This window comes from Somniosus microcephalus, chromosome 9 (genome assembly GCF_052327205.1).
Source record: "Somniosus microcephalus isolate GS21.2 chromosome 9, FLI_Smic_1.0, whole genome shotgun sequence".
Classification (NCBI taxonomy): domain Eukaryota; kingdom Metazoa; phylum Chordata; class Chondrichthyes; order Squaliformes; family Somniosidae; genus Somniosus; species Somniosus microcephalus.
Window position 1 is genome coordinate 229,622,776 of NC_140995.1, and position 23,535 is coordinate 229,646,310.

The following is a 23,535-nucleotide window of genomic DNA, read 5'->3' on the forward strand; positions in this document are numbered from 1 at the left end:
CATTTTTTTTTAAGCCCTATGTACACCCTATTTAAAGGAGCAGATTTGCTGTGATGATGTGAGGCAATGGTGCCTATCCCACAACATTCAGTGGGTCAGAACCTCATGTTGAACATGTTTCGTCATTCTCCTCTCCCACCTTAAATACAAGTAACCTCTGGCTTGAACAAGTGTTCCCTCTTCCCCCATAGAACTGATCAGTCCAGTAAAAGGCTGTTGCCTGTGAATTAGACTGTGAAGGAAGTGTATGCCATAATTCTGTAGTGTCCGTGTGTAGATAAAGACACTGAAGACAGGAGTTGGTTCATAGGTATTTACTAAGCAAGTCTGGGGGGAGGGGGTTTCTAAAGGATATACACAATACACAGGCTTATATAGCCCAAGTGGCAATTACCGGCATTACGCACACCTGGGGCTCTTAAAGGCACATACACCATAATTGCTCTTAAAGGCACATACACCACAATTCCTCCCCTTCTAGCTAACTAGTACATCATATTTTAAGTAATTATTAATTACATGTTATATGCAAAATAATATACATTGCTGTATTAATTAATTATAAGTTAGTCTCTCGGGAGGCTTCCTGACTCGGTCCGGATAACGCCTCGGGGGTGTAGTAGTTTCTGGTGGTGTAGTAGGTTCTTCTGGCAAGGCTGATTCGGCTTGAAGGCCAGTGTCTGGTTCATCGGGCTCCAGTATCACCGGATCGGAGGTAGATATGGGTATCTCTACTTCATCGTTAGATGTATAGAGTGGTGGTGTAGGTTGTCCCTTTTCGGATGACTTGATGATTTGGTCAGCATGGCGCCTTATTATGCTGTCTCCGATGTCCACGGTATACATCAGTGGTCCTAATCATGTGCAGATAGTTCCAGGCTGCCATTTCTCGGTACGGTAGTCCCGGGCCAAAACCAGTTGGCCTATCTGGAAGGCCCTAGTTGGCCTTTCATTCATGCCCTGAAACTGCCGGTTCTCCACGTCCCTTCGGATGTTGGGCTTGACCAAATCCAGCCGGCATCTTAGGTTTCTATTGTAGAACATCATGGCGGGAGTTTGGTTAGTAACCATATGCGTTGCATTCCTATATGCAAATAAGAAGTTATCCACCTTGTGCTGAAGTTTTATGTCTTCATTACCCATGGCCTTGATGGCCTTCTTGAAGGTCTGGACAAACCTTTCAGCCAATCCATTGGTGGCGGGATGGTATGGGGCGGACGTGTAGTGCTTTACCCCATTGTTCTTTAAGAACTTTCTGAATTCTTCGGACACAAATTGCGGTCCATTATCAGAACATATCTGCTCCGGCAGCCCATTCCTGGCAAATATGGTCCTTAATACTGTGATGGTTTTTTCCATGGTGGTGGAGGACATCTTTATTACCTCCGGCCACTTGGAGTGTGCATCAACTGCGATTAAGAACATTGAGTCCATAAATGGACCAGCAAAGTCGATGTGCACCCTTTGCCAGGGAGATGAGGGCCACTCCCATGGATGTAGAGGGGCCTGTGGCGGAGCATTTTGGACCTTCTGGCATCCTAGGCAGCTCTTGGTCATGTCTTCGATGTCTCCATCGATACCTGGCCACCATACAAACGCCCTAGCTAGGTTCTTCATTTTCACTCCACCCAGATGCCCCTCGTGAAGCTCCTTTAGCACTTTATCCTGGAGTTTGGGTGGAATCACCACTCTGGATCCACACATCAAGGTTCCTCGGCACACTGACAGCTGTTCTCCTCTTTGCGAGAATGCTGGCAACAGTGGTTCGCCATGTGCTGGCCATCCCTTCACTGTTAAATCGTAGACCCGTGAGAGAGTAGGGTCATTTCTTGTCCCCCTTTCAATGGCAGAATTTGTCACCGGTAGAGCCACCGGTAGACATTCCACTATGGTAGAGTGGAATATCTCTACTGGGTCTACTGTAGGTGCCTCTTCTATCGTTGGCAACGGTAGGCGTGATAAACCATCAGCATTCCCATGCTGTTTTGACCCTTTGTATTCAATGTTGTATTGGTGTGCCCCTAGAAAAAGGGACCACCTCTGTAGTCTTTGTGCCGTCATAATGGGGACACCTTTTTTAGGGTTGAATATGGAGATGAGGGGTTGATGGTCAGTCAGCAAGGTAAATTTTTGTCCGTGTAGGTAATGGTTGAATTTCTTCACTCCCCATACCAGGCTGAGTGCTTCCCTGTCTATCTGGGCATAGTTACGCTCAGCTGAGTTCAATGAGCGTGACGCAAAAGCTATCGGCCGTTCCGAGCCATCAGGGAATCTATGGGACAATACCGCTCCCATGCCGTAAGGGGATGCATCGCACGCCAGTCTGATTGGTAGTGATGGGTTGTAATGAGCCAAAATTTTCTCGGATGTGATTAAGCCTTTACATTTATGGAAGGCACGTTTACAGTCTTCGTTCCATTTCCAAATCACTCCTGTCTGTAGAAGATCATTAAGAGGGTGTAGAATAGTTGATAAGTTCGGTAAAAATTTATGATAGTAATTTATTAATCCCAGGAATGACCTTAATTGTGAAACATTTTCAGGTGCTGGGGCTTTTATAACTGCTTCAATTTTTTCAGGTGACTTATGCAACCCCCCCTTATTAATTATGTGGCCACAATATGATATCTGATTTTGGAAAAATTCGCACTTGGGGCGATTTGCTCGTAGGCCCCGTTCTTTCAGCCTAGTGAGCACCTGCTCCAAATTGGCAAGGTGCTCGTTGTCGTTTTCTCCTGTTACAAGGATGTCGTCTAGGTAGCATTGAGTCCCCGGAATCCCTTGCAGGACTTGCTCCATAGTTCTTTGCCAGATAGCTGGAGCTGATGCTATTCCAAAAACCAGTCAATTGTACTGGTACAGGCCTTTGTGTGTGTTTATTGTGAGATACTTTTTAGAGGTCTCCTCAACCTCCATCTGTAGATATGCCTATGCCAAGTCAATTTTTGTGAAACGTTTCCCTCCGGATAGTGAGGCGAAAATATCTTCTATCCTCGGAAGAGGATACTGTACCGTGTGAAGGACCGGGTTTACAGTCTCCTTAAAGTCCCCACAGATGCGAATTTTTTTCTGTTCCTCAGTTATTTTTCAATTTTTTTCATGACTGGAACGATGGGTGTTGCCCATTCGCTCCAATCTATTTTGGATAATACGCCTGCCTTTTCCAAATTCTCCAGCTCTGCCTCGACTGCCGGACGTATTGCGTATGGCACCGGTCTTGCCTTAAAAAATTTTGGAATTGCTGTATCTTCCACTTTTATTGAGGCGGTGATGCCTTTCAAGGTTCCTAGTTTCTCTTGAAACACTTCTTTGGCGTTGGCCAAGATGTCTTTTAATCGTTCAGGTATGATGTCGTCATTGTTTTTTTCCTTACTGGTCACCGTCAGTGCCTGAATGGAGTGCCAGTCTAAACGTATCTTCCTTATCCATTCACGTCCCAACAACGGTGGACCACCATCTTGTAGAATGTATAAATACAACTTTTGTATTTCTTTGCCGTTGTATACCACAGGCACCCTTATTTTTCCTTTGGGGTAGACTTTCTGCCCCGTATGTTTTTAAGATAATGGATGTGTCTTTGAGGTATATGCGAAAATAGCCTCTCGTAATCTCGTCGATTTATTACGGTTAGAGCTGATCCTGTATCTAGCTCCATTTTAACTGGGGACCCTGCTATTGTCAGGGTAACCCAAATGGTTTGGTAATCCTCTTTGGCAAGTACATTATGTAATTTGAGACAGCTTAGTCTCTTGTTTCCGGAGTCGCTATCGCTATTCTGGTCTTCGGAGCTACTGTCCGCCATCATTTGTACCTTCCTGTACTTTTCTTTATTGATTTTTTGTTTTCTGTCAGTGGATTTATTTTGTCCAGATTGGCATACCCGTGCAATGTGTCCAATCTTACCACATTGCCTGCATGCTTTGCCCTTGAACCAGCAGTCCCTCTGGTTATGGGTGGATCTGCCGCAGCGATAACATCTTCCGAACTCCTGTGTCATTTTATGGGTGCCGAAGTCCTGTGTCTCTTGTTGTATCTCTGCAGCTCCTTTTGCTGCTGCTTCGTATGATACAGCCATACTGAAAGCTTTGTCCAATGTTAAATCTTTTTCAGAAAGCAGTCTTTTTTGTGTTCCTTCACTTAAGAGACCGCAAACGAATTTGTCTCGAAGATAATCCGATAGTCCTGCTCCGAATTGGCAGTACTTTGATAGCTTTCTTAATTCGGTTAGGTAATCAGCGTTACTTTCATTCTTGTGTTGATTTCTCTTGAAGAACTTGAATCGTTCCGCTATCGGCAGCGGTGTTGGGTTTAAATGCTCCTGCAGGGTATCAACAATTTCTTTAAAAGTCTTGTCCTTTGGTTTGGCTGGAGTGATTAAATTTCGTAACAGCCCGTATGTCTTCGCGCCCATTAAGGTCAGAAGTACTGAAGCTTTTTTTTCATCTGTTATTCCATTTGCAGTGCAATAAACCTCTACTCTTTCCACGTATGTGGTCCAATCTTCTATTTCGCCATCAAAAGCCTCAATATTACCAGATTTAGGCATTTCAGAAAAGATATGGCGCTTGCCGCGCTTTTTTTTTCTCTAGCAACGATATGGCGCTTTCCCGCCGCTGCTACCGATAACAACGCTGTTTATTCACTGTTGGAGACTCGTTCCCGACGGAGGTCTAAACGCTGACCTGCTTGCCGCGCCGGCCGTCTCTCGAGTGCACCCTCCCAGTCCGTTATTGCTTGCCTCCAATTTCGCTGCCTGTCTCAGCTGTAGAGCCCACCGCTGGAGCTCCAGCCTGACGCCCAGGAAGGATTAGCACAGTACCTGTCACCAGCTTGGCCAGCTGGTGAAACCACAGTTTCTCTTACTTCCTTGAGTCTTCTGGACGCTGGAGGAATCGATGTCCTTGAGGTGCTGCCGAATTGCAGGTAAGTCCGTTTCCACTTCGTCGCCACTGTAGTGTCCGTGTGTAGATAAAGACACTGAAGACAGGAGTTGGTTCATAGGTATTTACTAAGCAAGTCTTGGGGGGGGGTTTCTAAAGGATATACACAATACACAGGCTTATGTAGCCCAAGTGGCAATTACCGGCATTACGCACACCTGGGGCTCTTAAAGGCACATACACCATAATTGCTCTTAAAGGCACATACACCACAAATTCCAAGCTGTAAAACGCAGTTGTTCCCTAGATCATACCTGGAATGCCTTGTTTTTATTTAAAGTGAGTAACAATAGTTTCTTTAAATCATATTTTATTGATCTGACATCTTCCCCCCCCCCCCCCCCCCCCCCCCCCTGCCCACTTTGTCGAGGCTGGAATCTGAATCCTGATTCCAAACATGGAGCCTTTCATGGAGCGTGAGTTTAGCATCGTACCCGTATTTTACTTTTGAAAAATTGTACGAAAGATTCTGCGGCTGGAAATTGATGTGTGAGCGAGCTTTCAGTTAAATCTTAGCTTTTCCCAAAATAAAGACGTTCAAGTTCATAGAAGGGCCCCCAAAAGAGGACCCATTTTAAAACTAATTTTCTGAGTGGTGTGGAAGAAAATTGGTTGTGAAGGGAGGCAAATCGTGCAACAACAGAGTAAATGCTCAGCAGGTCCAGGCCTAATGGTTTTACAGCAAGCCAGGTTGCAAACTGCACATTGCTCTCTAAATCAGTGCACGTTTCTATTCCAGTCTGGACCTGTTTTTTCGTTGGCTATTTGATAAGAAGTTTCTGGAAGAAGCCGCTGTTCGATTTGAGTGAGTATCTGACTATAAACCTTCTCAATATTATTGACTCATCGTGTTGGTTCGCACTTTCCTCTGTCCAGTCTTTTCCCCGCCCCTCTTGGTGCATACACAGACACAAGTAAGGGAGATGGAATTTGAGAGAGATGCTGGTAGATAAGTGAATGCAGATCGAGGGGACCAGCCTGTGACCTTTGACACACTGGGTTAAACAGCCAGGAGAGAGGGAAAATCAGGAGGTGCCAGCACCTCCTAGATGACGACAAACAAAAAGCACGTTCAGGAGGCGGTACAGAGAAGAGGTGAAGGAAATGAGTTACGAGGAAAGATTCGACAAGCTCAAACTCGGTAGTTAAGATGATTGTTATGTTTGGGAACTTTATTGAGGATATGAACTGATGGGGTAAACCCAGATTATTATTTAAGAGTAAGCCAGGAGTCGAATTTTAATTGGTGAAAAGTACATTTAAAACAGATATACAGGAAACTTTGTGCTATCCGGCACCCACGGGACCGAGCTGCTGCCGTTGCCTCAAAACTTCCAGATAGACCAGCGTCAATGTTATCAGATAGGAGCTTTTCATCTCCGTATCTGACAACAAAGACTGTTGCTTAGCAACAGCTTGTCAACACTCGGCCCCTGGCTTGGAAGCGTCTCTGAAGCTGTTGCTAAGATGCAGAGACACCTTCCAGAGCCTGCCGTATCTGACCGCAAACACTGTTGCTCAGCAACAGCTTGTAAACACTCGGCCCAGTAGCTTGGAAGCGTCTCTGAAGCTGTTGCTAAGCTACAAAGACGCTTTCCAGAGCCTGCCTGTGAAAAGAATGCTAGGAGAAGAAAAAAAACCTAACCAAAACGGCTGCTGATTTCTGCCGTTAGATCGAAGCTGCCAGACATTCAACCTCCGGATAGCACAAAGTTTCCTGTATTAGGAAGATGTTTTGAATAATCCCCCAGGAGGGCCAGTGTAAAGAAAAGAAAGAACCTGCATTTCTGAAGTGCCTTTCATGACCTTGGGATGTCCCAAAGCACTTCACAGCCAATGACGTACTCTTGAATTGTGGGCAGCAACAGTTTGGGGACATTGGCGATGCAGCGAGATGATGCAATGGGAGATGAACTTCATTGGCTCTTCCCGCTTCCTCTTGACTTTGTGTATTTCATGTTTCTCTGGCATATCTAGCAGCTGTTTGGGGGAGGGAGGGGGTGGGGTACTTGGAACCTGTTGCCCAAGGCCTGGTCTTCGCCCCTCACCGACTGCCCAGTGTAGCAGAGGCCTCAGTAGATCACCTGCCAGAGCCTGTTGCCCAAGGCCTGGTCTGCGCCCCTCACCGACTGCCCAGTGTAGCAGAGGCCTCGGTAGATCACCTGCCAGCTCCGCAGTTGATGAAATGGTACCTGCAGACCAATGTTCCCTGCAAGCTGTGCTTTGTTCTGCGCGGCCTGTTTCTTTTACTGCGTGGTCCCTTTAAATTGTTGTGCATGCGCGGTATTTACAATGTAAACACTGGTGAGTGGCCTGCGCGGGACCTTTCCCATTACTGTGTGGCCGCTTAGAGGGAACATTACTGCAGACCCAAGAGGAAAACTTAGCAAAGGGATCAAAAAAAATAATTTCAGTATCGTCCTTAGTTGAACGGTTTTCGTGGACCTGCCAATGTCATAAAGAATGGAGCTGTCAAGCCCTGTCCCAACGAGACGCGAGTGGTGTTTGTGTATGTTAGATGTTCCAGTGAGCCTTAAAGATGCCAAAGACCCTTTCATTGGTGTAAGCGTAGGAGGGAGGGCTTTAGATTCCTGAGGAATTGGAACCGGTTCTGGGGGAGGTGGGACCTCTACAAGGCAGACGGGTTGTACCTCAACGGGAACGGGACCAATGTCCTCGTGGGAGGGTTTGTTAGTGCTGTTGGGGAGGTTTTAAAATAGCTTGGCGGGGTATGGGAACCCAAGTATAGAGTCAATAGGGAGGGAAGAAAAACTGGAATTGGAAAACAAAAACGTAGAAAGTAAATTGGAAGGACAGAGGAATCAAGGGCTAGATAGTAGTCGTCAACAAGGAGGATTGCCTGCACTAAATGGTATATACTTCAATGCAAGGAGTATAGCGAACAAGGCAGATGAGCTGAGGGCCCAGGTAGATATTTGGGACTATGATATTATAGCTATTACAGAGACATGGCTGAAAGAGGGGCAGGTATGGCAGCTCAACATTCCTGGTTACAGGATTTTCAGACGGGATAGAGAGGGAGGTAAAAAGGGATGGAGGGGGTCACGGTATTGATTAAAGAAACTATTACAGCTGTGAGGAGGGATGATATGTTGGAGAGATCATCAAACAAGGCCATATGGGTCGAATTGAAAAACAAAAAAGGGCGATCACACTGCTGGGAGTGTACTACAGACCCCCAAACAGTGAGAGGGAGATAGAAGAACAAATATGTAGACAAATCTCTGAAGTGCAAAAACTATAGGGCAGTAATAGGGGATTTCAACTACCCCAATATTAACTGCGATAACATTAGTGTGAAGGGTATAGAGGGTGCAGAATTCCTAAAATGCATCCAGGAGAACTTTTTTAGCCAGTATGTAGCAAGCCCAACAAGGGAGGGGGGCGGTTCTGGATTTAGTTTTAGGGAATGAAGCTGGGCAGGTAGAAGGCGTATCAGTGGGGGAGCATTTTGGTGCTAGTGACCAAAATTCTGTTAGATTTAAGGTAGTTATGGACAAGGATAGACCGGGAAAAGTAAATTTTTGCTAAGCTCAGAGGGGATTTAGACATAGTCGACTGGAAACAGCTACTTGAAGGTAAATCAGTGTCAGAGCAGTGGGAGGCATTCAAGGAGGCGATCCGGAGGGTTCAGACCAAATATGTGCCCTTCAAGAAAAAAGGTGGGACTAACAAATCGAGCGCCCCCGGATGTCTAGAGACAGGGTAGGATATAGGGAAAAAAAGGGAGGCGTATGACAGATAGCGAGGGCTAAATACTCCAGAATCTTGAGTACAGAAAGTGCTGGGGTGCAATTAAAAATATTAGGAAAGCAAAAAGAGAGCATGAAAAATTCTTGGCAAGTAAAATCAAGGAAAACCCAAAGATGTTTTATAAATATATTAAGAATAAGGGGATAACAAAAGAAAGGATAGGGCCTATTAGAGATCATGAGGGTAATCTGTGTGTGGAGACGGGAGACGTCGGTAGGGTTCTTTGTGAATACAGACGCATTAAGGAGAGGGGCGAAGCAGGCATTGCTATCGGGGAGGGGGAGGAGTGTGAAATATTAGATGAAATAAACATAGTGAGAGAGGAAGTATTAAGGGGTTTAGCAGCTTTAAAAGTGGATAAACCCCCCAGGCCCGGATGAAATGTATCCCAGGCTGTTAAGCGAAGCAAAAGAGGAAATAGCAGAGGCCCTGACCATCATTTTTCAATACTCTCTAGCAGCCCTCCAGTCCTGAAGCCAATGTGGTACCCTTGTTTAAAAAGGGAGAAAAGGATAGACTGAGTATTTACAGGCCAGTCAGCCTAACCTCGGTGGTGGGAAAATTATTGGAAAGAATTCTGAAGGACAGGATAAATCTTCATTTAGAAAGACACAGATTAATCAAGGATAGTCAGCACGGATTTGTTAAGGGAAGGTCGTGTCTGACAAACTTGATTGAATTTTTTGAGGAGGTAACAAGGAGGGTAGATGAGGGTAGTGCATTTGATGTAGTGTATATGGACTTTAGCAAGGCTTTTGATAAGGTTCCACATGGCAGACTGGTCACGAAGTTAAAAAGCCCATGGGATCCAGGGCAAAGTGTCAAGCTGGATTCAAAACTGGCTCAGAGACAGGAAGCAGAGGGTAATGGTTGATGGGTGTTTTTGTGACTGGAAGGCTGTTTCCAGTGGGGTTCCGCAGGGCTCAGTACTAGGTCCCTTGCTTTTTGTGGTATATATCAACGATCTTGACTTGAATATAGGGGGTATGATTAAGAAGTTTGCAGATGATACTAAAATCGGCTGTGTGGTTGATACTGAAGAAGGAAGCTGTAGACTGCAGGAAGATATCAATAAATTGGTCAGGTGGGCAGAACAGTGGCAAATGGAATTCAATCCAGAGAAGTGTGAGGTAATGCTCACACAATGCATTTGGGGAGGGCTAACAAGGAAAGGGAATACACATTAAATGGTAGGACACTGAGTAGTGTATAGGAACAAAGGGACCTTGGAGTGCATGTCCACAGATCCCTGAAGGTAGCAGGCCAGGTAGATAAGGTGGTTAAGAAGGCATACGGAATGCTTGCCTTTATTAGCCGTGGCATAAAATACAAGAGCAGGGGGGTTATGCTTCAACTGTATAAAACACTAGTTAGGCCTCAGCTAGAGTACTGCGTGCAGTTCTGGTCACCACATTACAGGAAAGATGTGATTGCACTAGAGAGGGTACAGAGGAGATTTACAAGGATGTTGTCGGGAGTAGAGGATCTTGGCTATGAGGAAAGACTGGATAGGCTGGGTCTGTTTTCCTTGGAACAGAGGAGGCTGAGGGGAGACCTTATTGAGGTGTATAAAATTATGAGGGGCATAGGTAAAGTGGATAGAAAGGACCTATTTCCCTTAGAGGGGTCAAAAACCAGGGGGCACAGATTTAAAGTAATTGGTGGAAGGTTTAAGAGGGGATTTGAGGGGAAATGTCTTCACCCAGAGGGTTGTGGGGGTCTGGAACTCACTGCCTGAAAGGGTGGTAGAGGCAGGAACCCTAACCACATTTAAAAAGTACTTGGATGTGCACTTGGGATGCTTTAACCTGCAGGGCTATGGACCAAGAGCTGGGAAGTGGGAATAGGCTGGATAGCTCTTTGTTGGCCGGCGCAGACACGATGGGCCAAAATGGCCACCTTCCGTGCTGTAACTTTCTATGATTCTGTGATTGCATGTACATGCTCTGTTCTCCCTTTAGACCACTGAATGTTTGGTCTTCCTCCTGGGTTGTTATTACACCATTGTTACTTTGACAAAAAGTTTGCATTTAGTTAATAAAGCTAATTGAAATGTTATGGCATTGCTAGGATTTATGGCCACAGCAGTGTCTTACAGTAATAATCCACACCTGGCAATGACATTAACCAGAAACTGATCTCCCCGGACGTGAAGTACAGCATTTGCCTGGAATCTTAATCGGCAGCACTAACACTGAGCAATGATAGATCAGGAACTCATTACATTGAGAGGAATGGGGACAGTGTGGATGAGCTAGAAGCAAATTGTCTTATCAATGGGTTCAAATGACATGAACCTCAACCGAGGATTCCCCTCTACCGTGGTTGACACGGCCCGTGACCGTGTCCGTTCTATTTCCCGCACTTCTGCTCTCGCCCCTTCCCCTCGCTCCCAGAACCACGATAGGGTTCCCCTTGTCCTCACCTTTCACCCCACCAGCCTCCACATTCAACGGATCATCCTCCGCCATTTCCGCCACCTCCACCGTGATCCCACCACCAAACACATCTTCCCCTCGCCTCCCCTTTCAGCATTCCGAAGGGACCGCTCCCTCTGCGACACCCTGGTCCACTCCTCAATCACCCCCAGCAGCCCTTCTCCTTCACCTGGCACCTTCCCGTGCAAGCGCAGGAGATGCAACACATGCCCTTTTACCTCCTCCCTTCCCACTGCCCAGGGCCCCAAACACCCCTTCCAGGTGAAACAGCGATTTACTTGTTGTACTTGCAATTTAATATACTGAATTCGCTGCTCACGATGTGGTCTCCTCTACATTGGGGAGACCAAATGCAGATTGGGTGACCGCTTTGCGGAACACCTCCGTTCAGTCCGTATGGGTGACCCTGAGCTTCCGGTCGCCTGTCACTTTAATTCTCCGCTTCACTCCCACTCTGATCTCTCTGTCCTCGGGCTATTGCATTGTTCCAATGAAGCTCAACATAAGCTCGAGGAACAGCACCTCATCTTTCAATTGGGCACTTTGCAGCCTGCCGGACTCAACATTGAGTTTAACAATTTCAGATAATTATCCCTGCCCCCATTTTTCATGCAGTATGATTTTTGCCATTCCCATTTGCAACATTTTATCTTTCCTGCCTCTTACAAAAGTACAGGGTGTTCTTTCTATTCCTTCCCCCACCCCCCCCCCCCCCCCCTGTCTCTGCACCTGCTTAATATCTGTTCCATCTCCAGCTTTTTCCAGTTCTGATGAAGGGTCCCAGACCTGAGACGTTAACTCTGTTTCTCTCTCTACGGATGCTGCCTGGCCTGCTGAGTATTTCCAGCATTTTCTGTTGTTATTACAGAGTTTATCTGTTGCATTGTACCCCACCACGATTTCTGCCCTTTTCTTTCCCAGAGTTACCTGGACTCTGTTTCAGGAGGTAGTCACACCAATTAGATTAATTAATTCAGATGTAGTCCGTGGCCAGAGACAGGATGGTGTGACTAGAAGTGAGGTAGGTACGGGGATCCAGGAGGTAGTGTTGGAGGAGCTGCAGCCCTTGCTCTTGTCCAACAGGTTTGAGGCTCTTACTCCCTGTGAGGATGGGAACGGGGACTGCGGGGAGGATGAGCAACCTGGCCACAGCACCGTGGAGCGGGGGGCCATTAAAGTGGGGAGAGTTAAAAGAAATGTTGTAGTGGTAGGGGATAGTATCGTTGGGGGGATAGATAGGGTTCTTTGCAGCCGAGGAGCGAGAGTCCCGAAGGCTGTGTTGTCTGCCCGGTGCCAGGTTTAAGGACATCTCCTCTGGGCTGGAGAGAAATTTGGAGTGGGAGGGGGAGGATCCAGTTGTCGTGGTCCATGTTGGTACCAACGTCATAGATAGGACAAGGAAAGAGGTTCTGCTGAGGGAGTTTGAGCAGCTAGGGGCCAAATTAAAAAGCAGAACCACAAGGGTAATAATCTCTGGATTACTACCTGAGCCACGTGCAGATTTGGCTAGGGTAAATAAAATTAGAGAGTTAAATGCGTGGCTCAAAGACTGGTGTGGGAGAAATGGGTTTTGCTTCTTGGGACACTGGCATCAGTACTGGGACAGGAGAGAGCTGTTCCATTGGGACGGACTTCACTTGGCCAGTGCTGGGACTAGAATCCTGGCGAATCGAATAACTAGGGCTGTAGAGAGGGCTTTAAACTAATTAGTGGGGGGGAGGTTTTAAGAGCGAAAAATAAAAATGACAGCGGAGAAGGCAATAGAGCAAGGTAGCAGTGGGGGAATTAAAAACCAGAGCGTGTCAGGAAGGGACAGAATGTATAATGGTAAAGTAGTAAAGGGTGTCAGAAAACATATTTGAAAGTTCTTTATCCGAATGCACGCAGCATTCGTAACAAAAGAGACGAGTTGACGGTACAAATAACTACACATGGGTATGATCTGGTGACCATTACGGAAACATGGCTGCAAGATGATCATGACTGGGAACTAAACATACAAGGGTATTTGACAATTAGGAAGGACAGACAGGAAGGAAAGGGAGGTGGGGTTGCTGTGTTAATCAAGGATGGAATCACTGCAATAGTCAGAAATGATATTGGGTCAAAGGATCAGGATAGTGAAACAGTTTGGGTGGAGATAAGGAATAATAAGGGGAAAAAGTCACTAGTGGGCGTAGTCTATAGGCCTCCTAACAGTTGCAACTCTGTTGGTCGGCGTATAAATCAGGAAATAGTTGGGGCTTGTAATAAGGGAACAGCTATAATCATGGGGGATTTTAACTTTCATATTGACTGGACTAATCAAATTGGGCATGGCAGCCTTGAGGAAGAGTTCATAGAGTGTATTAGGGACAGGTTCCTTGAGCAGTATGTAACTGAACCAACCAGGGGGCAGGTAATCTTAGATCTGGTCCTGTGTAATGAGACAGGATTAATAAAAAATGTCCTAGTAAAGGATCCCCTTGGAATGAGTGACCATAATATGGTTGAATTCCAAATTCAGTTTGAGGGTGAGAGAGTTGGATCTCAAACCAGCGTACTGAGCTTAAATAAAGGAGACTATGAAGGTATGAGAGTAGAATTGACTAAAGTGGACTGGGAAAACAGATTAAAGTGTAAGATGGTACAAGAGCAGTGGTCTACATTCAAGGAGATATTTCACATCTTTCAAGATAAATATATTCCACTGAGGAAAAAGGGGAGTAAAAGAAAAGACAGCCATCCGTGGCTTAGTAAAATAATAAAGGATAGTATCCGACTGAAAACAAGGCATATAAAGTAGCCAAATCTAGTGGGAGGATAGAAGATTGGGAAGCATTTAAAAGCCAGCAAACAATAACTAAAAGATTAATTAAGAAAGGGAAGATAGATTATGAAAGTAAACCAGCAAAAAATATAAAAACAGATAGCAAGAGTTTCTACAGCTATATAAAAAGAAAAAGGGTGGCTAAAGTGAACGTTGGTCCCTTAGAGGATGAGACCGGGAAACTAGTGGTGGAGAACGTGGAGATGGCAAAGACGCTGAACAAATATTTTGCATCAGTCTTTACAGTGGAGGACACCAAAAATATCCCAACACTGGACAAACAGGGGGCAATGGGGGGGGAGGAGCTAAACACGATTAAAATCACTAAGGAGATGGTACTCGGTAAAATAATGGGACTAAAGGCGGATAAATCCCCCGGACCTGATGGCCTACATCCTAGGGTCTCGAGAGAAGTGGCGGTAGGGATTGTGGATGCATTGGTGATTATTTTCCAAAACTCCCTGGACTCAGGAAAGGTCCCGGCAGATTGGAAAACTGCTAATGTAACACCCTTATTTAAGAAGGGAAGTAGACAAAAAGCTGGAAACTATAGACCAGTTAGCCTAACATCTGTGGTTGGCAAAATGTTGGAGTCCATTATTAAGGAAACAGTAACAGAGCATTTGGATAAACATAATTTAATAGGACAGAGTCAGCATGGTTTTATGAAGGGGAAGTCATGTTTGACAAATTTGCTCGAATTCTTTGAGGATGTAACATACAGGGCGGATAAAGGGGAACCAGTGGATGTAGTGTATTTGGACTTCCAAAAGGCATTTGACAAGGTTCCACACAAGATTACTGATCAAGATAAAAAATCACGGGATTGGGGGTAATATACTGGCATGGGTGAAAGATTGGCTATCTAACAGAAAACAAAGAGTTGGGATAAATGGTTCGTTCTCGGGCCGGCAATCAGTAACTAGTGGTGTTCCGCAGGGGTCAGTGCTGGGACCCCAACTCTTTACAATCTATATTAACGATTTGGAGGAAGGGACCGAGTGCAACATATCCAAGTTTGCCGACGATACAAAGATGGGAGGGAAAGCAGTGAGTGAGGAGGACATAAAAAAAACCTGCAAAAGGACATAGACAGGCTAAGTGAGTGGGCAGAGGTTTGGCAGATGCAATATAATGTTGGAAAGTGAGAGGTTATGCACTTTGGCAGAAAAAATCAAAGAGCAAGTTATTATCTAAATGGAGAGAAACTGCAAAGTGCTACAGTACAAAGGGATCTGGGGGTCCTGGTGCATGAAACACAAAAAGTTAGTATGCAGGTGCAGCAGGTGATCAGGAAGGCCAATGGAATCTTGGCTTTTATTGCAAGGGGGATGGAGTATAAAAACAGGGAAGTCTTGCTGCAGTTATACAGGGTATTGGTGAGGCCACACCTGGAATACTGCGTGCAGTTTTGGTTTCCATATTTAAGAAAAGATATACTTGCTCTCGAGGCGGTTCAGAGAAGGTTCGCTCGGTTGATTCCGGAGATGAAGGGGTTGACTTATGAGGAAAGGTTGAGTAGGTTGGGACTCTACTCATTGGAGTTCAGAAGAATGAGAGGCGATCTTATCGAAACATATAAGATTGTGAGGGGGCTTGATCGGGTGGATGCGGTGAGGATGTTTCCACTGATGGGTGAGACTAGAACTAGGGGGTATAATCTTAGAATAAGGGGCTGCCGTTTCAAAACTGAGATGAGGAGAAACTTCTTCACTCAGAGGGTAGTAAATCTATGGAATTTGCTACCCCAGAGAGCTGTGGAAGCTGCAACATTAAATAAATTTAAAACGGAGATAGACAGTTTCCTAGCAGATAAGGGAATTAGGGGTTACGGGGAGAGGGCAGGGAAGTGGACGTGAGTCTAGATTCGGATCAGCCATGATCCTATTGAATGGCGGAGCAGGCCCGAGGGGCCGTATGGCCTACTCCTGCTCCTACTTCTTATGTTAATCCTGCGGAACAATTAACAGGGTGTCAGTAACCCTCCAGTTCCTCAGCAAGTGACCATTCTTATGAGAGTCATCAGCCTATTTTGCGCTGGCGAGTGGGTTGTTTGCAGCCAATGCTACCTTCACCTGACAAACCCACACTTGCAATAACCACCAGGGGTCATTGGATGCCAATCGGGAGTTAGGCTCTCTTTTTCCACCCCCTGCAGATCCCGAGCCGAACAATGGTGAGGCTAACTGTAGTCCCCTTACTGACACCCCAACTGAAGTAAGCTAACTCAAAGCACTCCTTGTTTGTATAGCTCAGTCCTATACCAGCCAGTTTTAAATATGAAGCTTGCATTGTACTGTGCTGCCATCTTTGAGTGGTGTTTTCTTTCTTCCCTGTAGGGCTGTGTCCCCTGGCAGGCACTGATCGGGATGATCAGTTGATGTGCAATAATGTCCTCAGTTAAATTGATTAAATTGTGGAACAATGGAAGATGACCAGATTTTAATCTAAGTGGGTTGTTGGGAGCAGTTAACATTATTGGTTTGTGCTGACTGTGGTGCATGAGCAATGCAAAAAAAAAAAAAAAAAAAAATCTGCCTTTTTAATGCGTATAAACAACTGGGTATCGTATATTGGCTTTCATAACACACCCTAGAGATCATACGAAGAGCTGGACATCATATACTGTAGTACAGTTTTGTATCTGTGCGCAGTGCCCTCTAGTGGGCTTTATAAGGGTAACTGTTCTCAAAGGTGTAGCAAATCACAGCTTTTGAGTTTGAAATGAGTCATTGGATTTAAGTAATCTGCGTTGATTTAAAAAGATCTTTAAGCATTTACATCTGAGATTCATGACCATTCAGGGTTGTACCTGACTTCTGTGGGTAAAGCCTGAGTGTTTACCCAAGTGTACGAGAGGAATTAATAATCTCCGTTTTACAAGAACATCACTTTATGCCTTTGCTCCATTTCCTTTCTCCAACCAGTTTCTACTCTAAAGGAGGTCTATGCCACAAACAGACCTGACTAACATTGTTTTGTATATAGATGTTGAAACTGGTGTGCTGAGATCCAGCTTTAATCTCCCACGTGATAAGTTCTGCCCTCAACTGAGGTTGGAAATTCATTCCAAGGGGATGTGCAATGACGGGCCAGTTCTACCCCCTCCTACTCTGATATCAATGCAAGAACACGTTCATCATTATCTGTATACAGTCCTATAAAATGGGTTTCTCATTATATAAAATGGTGATCTTCAACTATTTTCCGGTTCTTACTCCATTAATTTCTGCATATTACTTTCTGTTTTAGGTGTGTCTTTCTCCCTGATAACGGCGCTTTTTTCGTGAACTACGTAATTGCTTCTGCTTTCATCGGAAACGCCATGGATCTGCTGCGCATTCCAGGCCTGCTGATGTACATGATCCGCCTCTCCTTGGCCAAGTCAGCGGCGGAGAGGAAAAACGTCAAACGTGTAGGTGTCACTGATTTATCTTTGTCTCCTGGTCTACCAGCCCTGTACTGTTTCAATGAAAGGTTAGAACTGTTTTGAAATTGTACCTCAGCCCAAGTTTGAAGTTGTTTTCTCTCCCACGCACACATCATATTCCCAGTTGAACGAGTGGCCAGGCAGAATTTGTCGATGCTGCTTTGTAATTTCCAGCTAAGGCTGTGAATCAGTAGATCTATCACTGGGGGCTGGAATTCATCCCATGTAGCACCAGCTAACCCTTCAGGCCTAACGGCTCAAGTGGGTCCTGGCTGGACAAGCCGCGGAAAGCTCTGTGCTGGTGAGCTGCATTATTTTAGATGATTGACTCTACACATGCTTGAGGTTCCTTATGCCTGGGTCCTTGCCAACTTGTACCTAAGCTCTGGACTTTAAGTGAAGTGAGCCCATACAAGGAGAGTGTGCTCTCCATGTCAGGAAAACAAGTTCTTAACTGTGCTGATTCTCAGCAGCTTGGTTTAGAGACTCTTCACCGTGGTAATGAGACTTAGCTGGCCAAGAAAAGACTTGCTGTCAAGTTTTGTATGTTTTTGTTTTGTGTTTCTATTCCCCCCCCGCCACCACCCCAATTGCATTTGCCCAAAATCAGAAACTTGCCTTGTGGTTGAATCCTTTGCAAGCCCTTCCTGCCATGCATTGGCACGCTCAACATACTGCAAAGGCAGCCCACTTGTTTGGGGTTTATCATAACAATCTACTGAAGCTACTGTAGAGTCACAATAGGTTAACGAGTCTGGTAACTGGTATTAAAATCCTGAATCTGAAGAATGGAGATTTCAAAGAGCTGTGTAGAATGAACCTCATTTTTATTAGAGTTATTGAGTATCTTCTAGCCATACTGTTCATGGAGTGTGCTAACTTATAAATTTGTTCTTCTGAAACCAACTGCCTTTGTACCTGGGGGTTGTGAGCTTCTGCCAGTGCTGATTGTATATAAATACCCACTTGCAAATGCTGCTATAGTTACAGTACTTTCAAAAGCAAAGGGTGATCTGGCAGCCTGTCCACATCAGAACCAACATAGAATCATAGAATAGTACAGTACAGAAGGAGGCCGCTCGGCCCATCAAGTCTGCGCCGGCTCTTTCGCAGAGCAATCCAGTTAGTCCCACTCCCTGGCTCTTTCCCCATAAGCCTGCAATTTATTCTCCCAAGTATTTATCCATTTCCCTTTTGAAGGCTACTATTGAATCTGTTTTCACCACCCACCTGCCAATATTGCCCAGACACACCCATGAAGAATGGGTGAGGTATCCGAGTGTGTCTGGTGACTTGTACACTTGAACAAGCGATGGTCTTGAGGATTGAGAGGGTAAAAAACACTGGCAAAAGAATTAAGGGAACGATATTAATAAACATTCGGAGTAACCATTTTCTTAGTTTATACAAAGTGTTGCCGTCCTAATGCTGTTTTATTTGATCAATTGAGGGCTTTTTCTGCCCCATTCTCAAATATACCCTCCATCCTAACCTGATATATTCTCTGGCCCATCTTCATCCAGGTCCTCGCTATTGCCTGGTGCTTGTTGTTTATAGTGCAGATTCGCTCTCTAAGCGCTAACAGGGCCCCCAACATGCCCTTGCTGTCCTGAGACTAGCCTGCAATACCTCATCCTGTTCATTGCTTGCAATCCCTAGGAAGTGAGAAAGGAAGGAAACGGTGAGCAAGCAACAGGAGGAAGTGAAAGAGAGACAGAGAGAAAAGGCAAGAAAAGATGAGTAAAATGGAGGAAAAGATGAGAACAGGTGAGAGTAAGGGGAAAATAGATGTTTGGAAGCAGACTTGAATTCACAAGAAAAAATTGGAAGAGGCAGAAACCAGTAACGTGATGTCTGCAGACAGTCTGAACCACATTGGTTGTGTTGCACAGTTTGCATCAACACATGGTATAACTCGGTACAAAGTTAGGTACATTGGATTAGTATTGGAATAGTGCTCTCCAGTGCTGTTTCTTTACAGCCATTGTTCTGGGAGTGAAAAGGTGCTGCACAGCTCCTTCTAAACGTTTTTTGAAGAATTGTTTCGTGCACTCTTGCTCCATTTAAGAAGTTGGATGTTAATGCTGGGAATGGAACACTTTCCACCTTTTTACAGTGTCAGCATTGAGCACACCTAGATCAGGTATAGTATGTGTCAGATACAGGTAGAAGTCCCTTTTACTCTTTCCTTCCCACCCCCAATAATATGTCTTGCCTTAACCCACTGGTTTTCAAACTTTTTTTCTGGAGTGGACCACCTGAAAATACATACAGAACAATAAAAATTATGTGCTAATAGAAATCAGTTAATTTCAGTTACCCCCTTGATTTCCCCTTGCAGGAACCCACCCTACACACCCGCCCCCCCGCCCCCCCCCCCCCCCTGGCCACAGAATCGAGGGACCCCAGTTTGAAAGCCTATGCTTTAACCCCAGTGTTTCTCTTCCCTCAACAGCTGCTCTACTGGTGCCTTAAGAGAACAGCTCTTAACCAGTATCTTTGGCTTCCTCTACTGAACAATACCCTCTGGATTCAGGCATATTCCTGAAAGAGGGACCAGAAATGTGCATTTTAAATAAAGCCAGTCTTATTCTATATTTGCTCAGCATTTTTACTGCAATCTATTACAAAGCACTGTTCGAAAGAACTGCAGTGTAACATTTTGAACTTTTTTTTAAAGCTTCCACTGAGAATTTCTCGTCAACTTTTATTTTGAAGTATATGTTAATATTGGCAAATGGAATGTTTCCATTTCAGACATCCAGTGTGAGCATCAAATAATCCCCAGTCATTAATAGCAAAGTAGTGGTCATTCTATTCTATCGGAACAGTCTACTTCAGTCCCAGTACAATGCCCTTCACTTGATATTTTTGTATTTCTCACACCTACTTGTGCACCCCTGGAGTTATATTGCCAGTTTAGTGCCATGTTAGAGGGCTGCTTTGTGCTGTCGGACCATCCATGGATCCATTAGGACCCTTGGAGAAAACTGAGAGGAGACGACTCCACCCCATTGGTCTGGGCTGTAACTGAGTCAAAGTTCCAGGTGTGGAAAGACCATGTATGACCCATTGAATCACCCTGTTCTCATATGCTAGTATTTATCTTAATGTAGAATAATGTTGATATTGTTAGTGAACTGGCTTGAAGGAGTTGGAGCTCAATGATGTGAGCTAGCTGAATTAAGTTGCATAGAAATTAGAAAATTGAAGCCTCCCCCTACTTAATTAGTCTTTGTTGAGCTTTCAGCTTCCTCCCACCATCAAGCCAGTCTCTTCGGTTTATAATCAGCAAACATTCCTGCTGTGATTTGCAATTTGGTTTGACTTGTGTCTGTCTGTTGCATTATTTTTCTAGCACCAAGCGTACGAGTTTCAGTTTGGAGCAGCCTATGGGTGGATGATGTGCGTCTTCACCGTCGTCATGACCTACAGCATCACGTGTCCCATTATAGTCCCATTTGGTGAGTATTTGGGTTGTTAGCATGTTGAATGGGGTTGGGTTATCCCAGATGTGCAGCTCCTTCCATAATTGTTGGTGGGTTAACCTGGATGCGGCGCCCCCATCCCTTCAGTGGTGGGTTATCCCAGGTGCATTGGCCCTCCCTCTTGGGTGGGCTGTCCCAGGCGCAATGCCCCTCCCTCTTGGTGGGTGGGCTGTCCCAGGCGCAATGCCCCTCCCTCTTGGTGGGTGGGCTGTCCCAGGCGCAATGCCCCTCCCTCTTGATGGGTGGGCTGTCCCAGGCGCAATGCTCCTCCCTCTTGGTGGGTGGGCTGTCCCAGGCGCAATGCTCCTCCCTCTTGGTGGGTGGGCTGTCCCAGGCGCAATGTTTCTCCCTCTTGGTGGGTGGGTTGTCCCAGGCGCAATGCCTCTCCCTCTTGGTGGGTGGGCTGTCCCAGGCGTAATGTTTCTCCCTCTTGGTGGGTGGGTTGTCCCAGGCGCAATGTTTCTCCCTCTTGGTGGGTGGGTTGTCCCAGGTGCAATGCCCCTCCCTCTTGGTGGGTGGGCTGTCCCAGGTGCAATGCCCCTCCCTCTTGGTGGGTGGGTTGTCCCAAGTACAATGTTTCTCTCTCTCTTGTTCGGTGTGTTGTCCCAGGTGCAATGTTTCTCCTCTAGGTGGGTTTGAGAAAAGATGGAAAAATGTTCCTCACAACTTGTTCCTCATATCTATCAACTTAACACGAAAATGTAGTCAAGAAAGGAAATGGGAGTTAGAGGTAGCAATGAATCCAGATGCCCTTTCCCCTTGGGTTGGGGTTAGGTCATCCTGATGCTCAGCACCCCCAGCTGAATTTGCAGTGTTGGTTTTCACATGGAGCAACAGTGACCTCTCCTGGAAGCTTACCGCTCTACCATTAATGCAGTGAACAATTTATTTTTACACAACTTAATGATCCTTAGCAGTGATGTATAACTGTAAATGAAATTACTTTCCAGTTATTGGTTTACAGCTAATCAAAACATCCCTTCAGGGAGTGAAAAATGAACCATAATAAATGTATTGGTTACAGTGCATTAGCGGTCCTTTTTAATTAAAAGCATTTTATGGTGAGGGCAAAGGATTAACCAGCAGTGGTTGCTTAGCAAAGCATTATCCTTGTACAATTGTTTTTTGTTAAATGGCTAACTTGTGAGCTCCCCTGAAGGCTTAGTAGTTATGTGCACCACATGGCCTGGTACTGAGCCATATAGGCCTTCTGCTGAATAAGATGACCTCAGCCAAGACAACAGTAGGGATACTACAAGTGGTCTCCGTACCCCTGAACTAGGAAGCGAAGAGCTAGGCAGGGTTCCCTCTCCTGTTTGCCTTCCAATGGACCTCCTTCTGGAAAAATGTGCAGGTGAGGAGAGGATCTTGCCCAGTTGCGATCGATGCCCTCCATGATTGACTCCCTTGCTGACACTTGTCTATGCTGACACATGAAAAGTAGCCACTTACAGGGAGGTACCGGATCCGGCACTACCAGGGAGCCAACACCTTCCTGGCAGGTGGTGATAAAACTGTGGGAGGTAGGACGGAAAATTCTCTACTGGATGACTGACTGTCAAAATCTCCCTATAATCCTCATTGCAAGAACATTAAAATTATTCACCCCTCCGTGCGCAGGGACATTGGTTCACATATAAACTTGGCACTTGATGCCTGTCGCCACCTGCACTGATGGATGCTGCACAAAATCTGACCAACAACATCATAATCCTCCAATGCAAAAAGTGCATATTTATATATGATGCGTGTGTATCTGTTGCACAAATTTAAAAAAATAAAAAATAAAAAAATTTTTTTTTTAAAGAGAGCCAGTTACTTTAATGCTGGGTACTTCTGACCTGGAGCCTGAAATTTACAATTACTTTGCAATCTATAAAGCGTTCTCACTATTTTAAATTCTGATTAAATGAAATTGTGTTAACTTAACAATTAGGTTTTTTTTAGCCTTAACCACCATGGCAGATTACTGCATTACTTCGGGGATGTCCACGTTTTGGAACCAGAACCCAGATAATTGCATCAAAAGCAAGGAGTGGACCATGTGATTAGGCACAAATGCAAGACCTGATGCACGGAAGGTTCAAACACTCCCATACACAACAGAGCAGCACCATGTAATTTAGAATGCCCATAGACACAAGAAGCCAGACTCCTCCCCGATATGCACACACAACCAGACCAATGTATACAAAAAGCCAGACATTTCTTACCCCCCCCCCCCACCCCCCCCTCCAATAGCCCTTGGATCCCATACACACATTCCAACTCCTCAACCACAGCCAATTCAAGCTGTTTCCCCAGTACGCCTTCATTGCCATCCTTTTATTTCTCTCCCCCTTTCAATCTTCCCTTCCTCCTCTTACCGCTCTCCCCTGGAGCTTGCAAAATTGGGAAGGTTCAGCCTCGCTTCTTTAAACTTCCCTGGCTGTAGGACTGGTGCAAAAAAGGCTGCTCCCTCATTGGTCTAAATCCACCAGTCAGGAAGCAGCCTTTACCAGTCCGCCAGGGTAGGGAAATTTAACGGGTTACTGCTGAACTGTTCATCCAGCCTTCCCTCCCTCATAAAGCTAATTCTCAGCTACTGTAAATTTCTGCTCCCAATCGTAGTTGAAACTGGCTTTGTCGTTTTAATATGAGAAGGAGCCCGTGGGCT

The 23,535-nt window shown here is 45.4% G+C and overlaps 1 protein-coding gene across 10 annotated transcripts in view; it reads left to right on the forward strand.

The window, feature by feature from the left end:
* Window positions 1–23,535, forward strand: part of LOC147113104 (mechanosensitive cation channel TMEM63B-like) — a 241,547-nt gene that overhangs the window by 179,182 nt on the left and 38,830 nt on the right. For all 10 annotated transcript variants that reach the window (XM_085997977.1, XM_085997968.1, XM_085997973.1 and 7 more), the window contains 3 exons: window positions 5,680–5,745; window positions 17,214–17,376; window positions 20,750–20,855. In XM_085997977.1, the coding sequence (XP_085854103.1) occupies window positions 5,680–5,745; window positions 17,214–17,376; window positions 20,750–20,855 (335 nt within the window). The remainder of the gene's footprint in view (window positions 1–5,679; window positions 5,746–17,213; window positions 17,377–20,749; window positions 20,856–23,535) is intronic.